The 10927-nt window shown below is 42.0% G+C and overlaps 2 protein-coding genes across 2 annotated transcripts; both read right to left on the reverse strand.

The window, feature by feature from the left end:
- Window positions 1-251: 251 nt before the first annotated feature.
- Window positions 252-1650, reverse strand: BJ212DRAFT_1488854 (uncharacterized protein; the record flags this gene model as incomplete). The annotated part of the gene is made up of 7 exons (XM_041341382.1): window positions 252-388; window positions 437-513; window positions 564-733; window positions 786-980; window positions 1030-1185; window positions 1234-1419; window positions 1456-1650. 7 exons carry the CDS (start codon window positions 1648-1650, stop codon window positions 252-254), a joined length of 1116 nt encoding a protein of 371 aa, XP_041185529.1.
- A 721-nt stretch (window positions 1651-2371) lies between these two features.
- Window positions 2372-3681, reverse strand: BJ212DRAFT_1488855 (uncharacterized protein; the record flags this gene model as incomplete). Its single annotated transcript, XM_041341383.1, has 7 exons — window positions 2372-2489; window positions 2548-2570; window positions 2617-2667; window positions 2728-2894; window positions 2947-2985; window positions 3056-3274; window positions 3543-3681. The coding sequence occupies 7 exons, from the start codon at window positions 3679-3681 to the stop codon at window positions 2372-2374; spliced, it is 756 nt and encodes a 251-aa protein (XP_041185530.1).
- Window positions 3682-10927: the final 7246 nt, after the last annotated feature.

Here is a 10927-nt window from a genome sequence, read left to right on the forward strand (position 1 = left end):
ACCTGCAATAAGTTAGATGAAATACATCTAAGCTAGACAAAATTTTCATAATTAGGTATAATTATGAAAGTTAGAAGTTTAGATGGATCCCTTTACTGCCTCCTAAATTATTGAACATTACATGAATTTAATCTACTATTATGAAGATTTAGAATGAACTTACTGCAAGATTACTCATGCATATTGAGGGTTAGAGCTCATCTGTGATTTTTTTTTTCACCACCTTACATCCAATGTTATACACAAAAAAATTAGTTTTTTATTAAAAGGGGTATAGTACCAGAAGGTAGTATACTAGTAGAATGCAAGAAACACTGGTAGATAGTAAAGGCATGTTTTTGGATGGGGATAGGGTCACAGGTCTCCGAGTCTGAGTCAATGAACAATGCTATGGACAAGTGAAGAATATATTCAGATCCTTGGTATGACTACTCACTATCCATGCCATCAATATTGAGGAATGCAAGAGCCTCAGCATGTGATGTGGTGGGGATGGTGTTATGGCCAAGCTTCCTGTAAAAATAATGATGGGAAAGCTACAGAATGTGTAAAGATGGATGCACTGTATTGCCTTGAAGATGTTGGCCATAAGCTTATGAAACTTTTTCGGCACTCTCATTCTAAGATCTTCCAGGATTTTGACATGTAAGAGGTAGACTTCACTGAATTGGTTGCCAGTGAAGTTAAACTTTGATGGGCAGCCACTAGCCTTCCAAGAGAGTGCAGCATACACCTGGATACTTAAAGTCAGTAACCAAAAGCAGTGATGAGAGTGTAGAAATTACTGCAGTGCTTGTCAGTGCCACCATGGGTATGGTCACTTCTGGGTGCTTAGACTTGTTCTCTGCAATCTCATTGAACCATTTGGCAAATAGAACACCAACTGACCGAGATCCATTGAAATAGTGGCCTTTCATGAGATGCATTATGATGTCACCCATATAAGGCTTCTTCGATAGCACAGTAGGCATATTCTTGTGCTGTAGAAGGTGTAAGTAAAACATCATTGCCACAAATCAGGAGATATACATTGAATTGCAAGACACAGTGATAGCTGTGTGTGCAAAGGAATGGTTGGGCAACACTAGTGCAGTCCAAGTCAGGGCTGAAATGAAAGTAAGCAGTGATTTGACTAAATGCATCTTCTTTCATTTTACCATGGAAGATTGGAACTTGGGCTTTGACCTGCATAGATGTTGAGGTGAAAATTAACAACAATTATGAATGATGTACTAGGTTAGCAAGAGCCGTTGCATAGGATTTATCTGTCTTGATTTGTTTTTCAACTGACACAACCTTTTGCTTGTGCGCTGCTCTCAGAAGTGCTTCACATGAAAATTGACTCATTTCGGTCAACTCAGGATAACCATTGACAAATGTCAGGTGAACCTTTATTTCAAGGATAGTGTCCTGGATAACCTGTCATGTGGTGAAATCCTGTTCGGTCAACCTCACCTTCCCAAGGTTGGTTTGGACCAGTTTTGCAGTTCCAGAATGGTGGGATGCATGTTGGCCATGTCCTTTGGTATGGATCATTGACACTTCCAGCTTGTCTGATGAAGAGATTTCAGCTTCATGGTTGGAGCTGGACTCCTCCAAGTCAGGTGTACTTGTCTTTGGTGTGTGGATGTCCTCCATCCATATCGGCATCTATATTCAAGTGTTTGGAGCATATTCAGTGTGGTAGCTATCATATGGCTGATGCTCTCACCTCACATGCTCGTTGATGATCCTGTTGTGGATAACACAACCTGGCTAGATAGTTGTTAAGAGACCTAGCCAATATATGTCTACTAGTCCTGCCTAGCTGCTACACTCACAAGCAAGAATGTTCAACCCAAGGGATCTGCTGTCTAGTCAAGTTCAATAATCAGTACTACACAAGGGGTCAAAAGTCTGAAGGTCAGAGATCAAGTCCGAAGGTATGGGACAAAGTCTGATGCACGGGAAATTGGGTCCACAGGTGTGGAGATGTGGAGATGGTGGGAGAGTGAGGGAAAGGAAGGGAATGCATCAGGACTAGCTTGGAGATGCTAGGGAATATCAGATGAATGAGTGACACTTGTGTCGGATCAAGGAGAGCAGGTAAACAGGTATATTGGCAAGGGTAACTCTAAGGACAGGTATGGGGTGACCAGTATTAAGAATTTCTCCCTCCTACTAAGTGGTGATTGTAATTCTGGTCACCCAACCCTATATAACTAGCTATGTGAAAGTCCAGAGTCCATAGGCGAAAGTAGTAGCAAAATTGCAGGTCCAATAATACATATGTAGGTAAAAGGCCATGAGGTACTGCAGCCAGTGGGGATCCATGTAATAACACTGTCTACTCAATCAGTAATGGGAAATAACTGACTATGCACCAGTGGAGTTAAGCAGGACTGGACTGGACATGGTAGGGTAAGTGTGTGGGATCTCTGAGTGGGTCTGATGCATTGGAGATGCAGAGATGGTGGGAAAGTGTCAGAGATGGGTAGGAGATGTGCAGACTGGATGGGGATTGCAGAATAGGGTTCTAATAGGCCAGCCTGAACATGATTGTCACACTGTGCAGACTGCAGTGCCTTTACCTGGCAGATAGTCAAAATGTGAACAAGACTGAAGCAAAACACTTACAGGGATGGATTGCTTTTTTTTGGTCTTTAAACCCAAGGTGAAGCTTGGTGTCTGTGACTCATAAGCATGTTAACTGTGGCATACAATGAGAGAGTGCTAATGTTGCCTTACCTCTGCTGATATAGTGTTTGCAACTGTTTCTAATTCTTCATTGCTCAACTCTGAGTTAGACATTTCAGCTTTGCGATCGACTAGATCTTCATCTGAAATCATGCCTTGCTTCCCATATACATCATCAATGACATGGTTCAAAGACTCAGAGGTATGTTCTTGCCACACTGCCAGTAAAAATCAGCATTGATAGTAGCCTTTATTGATTAGTAAGCTCACATCTTTTACTAGGTTGTGCAGGTGGTGGTGCTTGATTACCTGAAAGGTTTGGTGATGAGCCTGCCAGCCATGGAACCAGATGATCTTGTATCTACTAAATATTGCCTACTTTGATGGCACTTATTAGTTAATGTTCCCTCACTGGCATCTTGGCAACTCATCTTCAAGTTCTGTGGAGGGGGAGTTATTTCAAGTTCTGACTCTGAGTCTGCAAGCTGTGAGTGCTTGCTACCTCGTGTAGGTGGTAGCAATGCCTCATCTTCTGCATTTTGGCAGCTCTTCTTCAAGTTCTGTGGAGGGGGAGTAATTTCAAGTTCTGACTCTGAGTCTGCAAGCCATGAGTGCTTACTACCTCATGTAGGTGGTGGCAATGCCCCATTCTCTGCATTTTGGTGGCTCTTCTTCAAGTTCTGTGGAGATGGAGTCATTTCAGGATCTGACTCTGCAGGCTGTGAGTGGTGCTTGCTAGGTTGTGCAGGTGGTGGCACCTCATCTTCTGATAGATTTGATGAGAGGTCTGGTAGTCATGGAACCAGGTGAACCATGACCTTGATGTAAGTTTATGATATCATGTGTTGAATCTTGATGTTCCTTACCTTGGCGCCACTTCTTAGTTAGCACTTCCTTTGAGCCTTTGCGACTCTTCTTTTGTAGAGGTCTCTTTATGGACTTGGAGTCTGCAGGCTGTGCACACTTTTGACTCTTCTTGGGCAGCCAGACTATATATGATACCATGGGGTGAGTCAATCTTTTCTAGTAATGGCATTGGGTTGTTCTACTAACCTGCATTCTCAAGTGCCTTTTTCTTGCATTTTGAATACCTGTTGGGACTAACAGATGCCTGTGAGGTGATCCAGAACCTTCCTACATAGTTTGGTAAGTGCTTACCTCAACTTGGAGCAGGAGATTTTGTGCTCATGTTGTATTATCTGAATGTATTAGGAGGAGAAGACTGAATGAGTGTGTGTTTTTCTGAAATGAATGGAGAGACAAGCAAATGGTAGGTAAGAGAGATGTTTTTGGGGATGGTGACATTTTTGGTTTAAATCATCCACTAATATACACTTTCAGAATTGAGGGTTCATCCCTGGTATCTCATACTACTGCCACGACTTGGAGTCACCACAACACAGTACATTTGCAGTTGTAATAATCAGTATGCAACTCAGTCTAAGTTGTATCTAGTATTAGTGAATATCCCCTGCTACTAGTATGGTCTGATGCACAGGATGCAATATGACTTTTTTGGTCACCAGCCTAAGTCAACACTTGGCTAAAACAAAGAATCAACCCTGCATAACCATTCTTGCTGTATCACACTCAAATGTTTGCTCCCCATCTCCAACTCTTTCAGATGGTCCTGTCTTCCTTGAAGCAGACTCCAACTCTGCACAACCACCTGAGTTTGAAGGAGACTTTTTTGGTTCTTATGAGGAAGATGAACTCCAATGGCTCGATTTGGACACAGAATGGTATGCCAGCAGCAGTGAAAGCAGTGACAGTGAGGATGATGTACCTGGCCTCAATGATGCTGAATGGGAGCTGCCACTTGTAACTGGAAGGGATTTGGAGGACTTGGACCAACTTGGAGCTGCTGAAGAAGACAGCACAGAAACTAATAGCAACAATTGTGATTTGCATCAGCAAATTGAGCAACATGTGCTTCAGGAAGATGAAATCACTATTGTAAGATACCCTAATGCCCAAGCAGAGCAGCCAATTCCACAAGCTAACATCTGTGATGCCAATGCTACATATACTACTGTTATTGACAATGCTACAAATCCATATGCCCCCTTTAACTCTTGAATGGACTGGGAAATTGCCCAATGGGCTAAATTATGTGGCCCAATGTCAACTGCATTTTCTGATTTGCTTAGCATCAATGGAGTCAGTGGATATGTGTTAATCTTGCCTTTGGATTGTGGCTAACATGTCTACTCTTCATTGACAGGTACGTGAACAGCTTGGGCTTTCCTACAAAAACTCAAAGAACTCAAAGGAACTGAATAAGGTTATTGACAAGCAACTTCCTGGCCATCCAAAGTTCCATTGTGAACAGATTGTTGTTGTAGGTGAGGCCTTCGATGTTTTCTATAGGGATGTTGTTGAATGTGTTGCTGCCCTGTATGGTGACCCAGATTTTGCTGATTTCCTGGTCTTCACACCAGAACATCACTATGCAGATGAGGAACAAACTGTCCAATTGTTCCATGATATGCATACTGGAAAATGGTGGTGGGATACCCAGGTAAGTTTGTGTTTTGTGGATCTCTGCTCATTGAAACTAACTGTCACATTAAATAGAAGAAGCTCAATCAATGCAAACCAGGTGCAACTATAATTCTGATTATTATTTCAAGTGACAAGACTCAAGTGACAATGTTCTGAAATAAAACAGCATATCCAGTCTACCTTACTATCAGCAATATTCTGAAGGAAATTCACCAAAAGCTGTCTCACCATGCCCATATTTTCCTTGCTTATCTTCCTACCACCTGTCTTGAGCATATTATGAACAAGGCTTCACAACACCAAACAATTGCAAACCTGTATCACACCTGCATGGGCCATATTTTAGCACCACTGGAGGAAGCTGGGATAGATGGTATTATTGTGAAAAGTGGAGATGGTATCCTGCATCGTGGTCATCCATTATTTGCTTGCTTTGTTGGTGATTACCCAGAGCAAGTCTTGGCCACAGGAGTCAAAGCCACAGAATGTCCCAAATGTGACATACCACCAGATGAACTTGGAAGCAATACCACACCTTTCAAGTTGCACAACCTTGATGCTGTCCTTGATGCATTGGCTGCAATTGATGATGGAGATCTCGAATTTGTACAAGCATGTCATGAAGCTGGAATCAAGCCTATTATCCATCCATTCTGGGAGACCCTACCCTATGCCAACATCTTCCAAGCTGTTACGCTGGATGCACTCCACCAATTATATCAGGGTCTTGTTAAACATCTCCTTGGTTGGCTGTCTGAGGCATTTGGAGCAGCTGAGATTGATGCAAGATGTTAAAGGCTCCCTCCGAATCACCACATCCATCTATTCATGAAAGGTATCACTGGGCTTTTGTGAATCAGTGGTACAGAGCATAGTCAGATATGCTGTTTTCTACTTGGTATCATCATTGATATCCGATTTCCCAACCATCTTGCACCAAGCTGTCTCATACGAGCTGTCAGAGGTCTACTTACAGTGACTTGCAAAACTGTTACAATGTTTGGTACTTTTTCAGTGTACACAATATAGCACCTATGCATGTGGGAATCATGCTTAGTGTTGGTGGGGGCATGTGAACTACAAACCCTTGGCTACAGACTGGCACTTGGATCACATGATTTTGCCAAGGGGATGTGAAGATATGCCTATTTTAAGACAGAGATACCATTGTAATGGTTTTGCAGCTGTTGACATAGATGGTGAGATCTCAGTCAAATCAGAGGATGGTTACTGTTATTTGCTTATACAAATAAAAATACACATAAAAATATTATGTCTGAGTTTGAAATTGCTCCCATGCTTCTTTATTCTTAATCATTACCACCATGGGATCTCTCTCTACTACTCAAAAGAATACCATTCTCTTTCAGCTTAATGCTGGTCATTCTATTCACTCTGTTGCCTCCACAACTGGTGTCAGTACTACTAATATCTCCAAGCTTCATTAAAAAGAGTGTTCCTACTTGCAAAAGTTCACTGGTGGTCATTCAACCAACCTTTCCTCAGTCAATATTTGTCATCCTATTTGTTTCATCTTCACTCAGCAGGCAGAAACTACTTATCAAGTGATCAAATCTTTTTCAAATATTGTAAATTAGCCCCCCAACCCAAGTACCACTTGCTACTACCTGAAAACCTGGGATGAGGGCTGTAGTCAAGTCCAAACACTCTCTACTGTCTGCCAAATATTGCAAAGCACACTTGGACTTTGCCTATACTCACAAAAATTGAACTTTGGAGGACTGGAAGTTGGTCATATGGTCTGATAAAACCAAAATTAATTACCTAGGGTCGGATGGTTGCAAATGGGCTTGGAAAAAGTCAGGAGAGGGGCATAGTGACAGATTGGTATAAGGAACTATCAAGTTTAATGGAAGTTCTGTGATGATATGGGGCTGTATGACCTGTGAAGAAGTTGGCTATGCTGCTAAGATTGATGGTAGAATGGATGGAGATCTTTACCTTCAAATTTTGAAAGATAAACTTCAGAATTTCCTGGAGTTTTATGATCTTAATGCTTCTGATGTCATCTTTCAGCCAGACAATGACCCTAAGCATACCTGCAAAAAGGTCAAGAAGTGACTAGATGGGCAGGAATTTAGGACTATGGTGTGGTCTGCATAATCTCCTGACCTTAACCCATTGGAATATCTCTGGGACCTTGTCAAAAGGAGACTTGCAGAGTATGAGCATCTCCCTAAGGAAATAGTAGCAATGGTTGGGAATAAAGAAGCATGGGAGCAATTTCAAACTCAGACATAATATTTTTATGTGTATTTTTATTTGTATAAGCAAATAACAGTAACCATCCTCTGATTTGACTGAGATCCCACCATCTATGTCAACAGCTGCAAAACCATTACAATGGTATCTCTGTCTTAAAATAGGCATATCTTCACATCCCCTTGGCAAAATCATGTGATCCAAGTGCCAGTCTGTAGCCAAGGGTTTGTAGTTCACATGCCCCCACCAACACTAAGCATGATTCCCACATGCATAGGTGCTATATTGTGTACACTGAAAAAGTACCAAACATTGTAACAGTTTTGCAAGTCACTGTAGATTGGCTTACTGAAGCCAAAAGAAGTGATCACATGAAGAGAGGCCTATACTTCTTATGTCACCAACAAGGACATATGACAAGAGTGTGTCCTCAGAAAAAGAAGAACAGGAAGACCCCAGTTCATCACAAAGAGATAGAAGATAGCAACAAAGAAGATGAAGATACAATGATCTGTCGCCTCACTGAGGATTTTTGATGTGGAAGACTGGATCAATGTCAGTATCTTCTGATGTACCTATAAGACTTGTATGGAGTATTGGAATAGAAAGGAACTTCAAGTTCCCATTTCACTCATCTCTAAAACTCATCTGAAAACTGTCAAAACAACAGCCATTGTTGACTCTGGTGCTGCTGGAACATTTATCTCTGAAAAGTTTGTTAAACTCCACAAGATTTGCATGCATAAGCTTATGAAACCATTCTGAGTCACTACTGTGGATGGAAGCTATGTGAAGGGGGGCGCCATCACACACTACTGTGTCCTCATTGTAAAAATTGATGAACGATCTATGATTGGAAAGTTTAACATCACACAACTTGGTTGCTGTGACCAGATTTTACTTGGGATTCCTTGGCTGTGTGCCATGGATCCAGTAATCTGATGGAAAGCAGAAACCTTAGAACTCTCTTGCACTGAGAAGAGTGACCTCATTGAAGAAGACATTGACACCAAAAGGAAGAAAAGTGGCCTCCCACCTCTTTTCCAGAAATCCACTGATAAGATGTGGAAGAACTCCTGCCTTAAGAAAGAACTGACTCCAGTGGTAGTGCTGCTGAAGGCACCTCCTGTGACATCTATCCTGATTAAGGAACAACTGAAGACACCCCTAGAACCACTCCCTCGAGCTACCATCAAGGAGATCTTAGATGAAGAAGCACCTCCAGTATTACCCAACCTTGACCCCATCCCTGATGACAATGATGACTCCTTTGACATGAAAGATGATGTCTGGGCCCAGGACTATGCACCTCCTGTATGCGAGCTTGCTACTTATCACCTTGATGATGATGAATATTTAGTTGAATACCCTGTCAATGCCACTGAGCTCCAGGTCTTCACTAATATCTCCATGGATACTCCATTAACCAAGGATGGTACTAGTATTACAGAACAGAAACCCATGGTTACACCCCTGTCATGGCCTACCGAATATATCAAAACCAGCAACAAAGCCCAACAGTTTCCATTGGCAGCCAGGCTTGAGCAGAAGAAGAACTTGTCCCCTCTTATCTCCATGATTTTGCTGACATCTTTGCTAAAGATGGTCTTAATCAACTGCCACCTGAGCATCTTGGGATTGATCATTGCATTGAAACTAAACCTGGTTTTATCCCGAAAACATCAAAGGTCTACCTGTTGTCAGAAGCAGAACATACCACTGTAGGGATTTCATACTCTGTGGGCTTGTATAGGCAGATATTGCTTAGTGTTATGTTCGCACTTTTGGTGCTTATGTAATCATCATAGTTTTCACCATCTACCAGTACCAGTCTGAGACTGAGAGTTATTAGCATGATTTCCTACTCTCTCTGAGCACTGAGCTTAGTCCAGAAACCCTTTAGGGTTGAATAGCAGCTAGGCATAGCACATTTAGCCCAACATTAAAAGTCTACTTTCCAGTTCTCTTCTTGTTGTGTTTCCCACCACTGTTAAAGCATTCATCAATGAAAATGTAAAGAAGGGCTTTATCTCAGAATTGGAGTCACCACAGGCAAGCAGCTTCTTCTTTGTAGGAAAGAAAAGCAGAGATCTTCATCCATGTCAGGATTACCAATACATTAATGACTGGACAGTCAAAAACACCTACCCTCTCCCACTGCTGCTCTCACTGGTTGCTTGGTTACATGGTGCTAAGTATTTCACCAAGATGGACGTTCACTCCAGTTACAATAATATCCAGATTCACCCTGAAGATCACTAGAAAGCTGCTTTCACCACAGAATATGGTCTTTTTGAGCCCAATGTCATGTTTTTCAGTCTTTGCAATTCACTCACCACCTTCCAAGCATATATGAACCGCACTTTCCAACAAGAGATTAACAAAGGATGGCTGGTCATTTATATGGATGATATCTTGATCTTTTCCAATGACCTCTCTGACCACCACACCTGAACTTGATGTGTCCTAGAAAGGATCTGCACTGAACAACTATTCTTGAAACTGGAGAAATGCACCTTCAATGCACAAGAAGTGGAATATTTGGGTATGATCATACACCCTGGTTGTGTTGCGATGGATATTGCCAAGACTGATGGTATTTGTGATTGGCCCATCCCTACTACAGTAAAAGAAGTCCAGTCATTCCTTGGATTCTGCAATTTTTATCGCAATTTTGTCCCTCACTACTCCAATATTGCCAGACCCTTGATTGATCTCACCAAGAAAAATACTGTGTTCCAATGGTCTGAATCCTGCTCTTCTGCATTCACCACACTTAAGGAATGTTTCCTAAAGCAACCCATCCTCCACAACCCTGACCCCAATCAACAGTTCACCATAGCCACTAATGCCTCGCTTGTTGCTACCAGTGCAGTATTATTACAGACCAATGAAAACAGAGTTTATCACCTGTGTGGATACTTGTCACAGACCTTAAACCCAGCAGAATGCAATTACCAGATCTTTGATTAAGAACTCCTTGCAGTTATTCGTACATTGACTGAGTGGCATCATTACCTGGAGGGAAATCCCCATCCCATCCTCATATTCACCAATCACAAGAATCTTCTATACTTCTGCTTAGCACAGAAATTGACTCGCAGACAGGCTTGCTGGCAGCTCATCCTATCCTGCTATGATATCAAACTCCACCATGTCACTGGAACTAAGCTCGCTGCTCCTGACACTCTTTCTCACTGCCCTGATCATGGGACCAGCCATGATGATAATGATGACATCACCCTTCTCCCAGATTCTATGTTTGTTCACCTTCTTGATGTTGAACTTATGACCACCCTTGTGAACCCTGATCCCTCCAACCCTGATCCCATTTTCCAAACCACTTATGACACCCTAGACAGCTTGTCTCTTCCCCCTATGAAATCTGCCCTTGCCAATTGGACAATAAAGGATGACATTCTCTACTTTAAAGATCATGCCTATGTCCGTCCTGCTGGTCAGCATTTGATTCTAGAGCATTGTCATGATTACACTACTGCTGGTCACCCAGGTCATTTTAAAA

This window comes from Suillus subaureus (assembly GCF_016647635.1).
Source record: "Suillus subaureus strain MN1 chromosome Unknown BJ212scaffold_200, whole genome shotgun sequence".
NCBI classification, from domain to species: Eukaryota; Fungi; Basidiomycota; class Agaricomycetes; order Boletales; family Suillaceae; genus Suillus; species Suillus subaureus.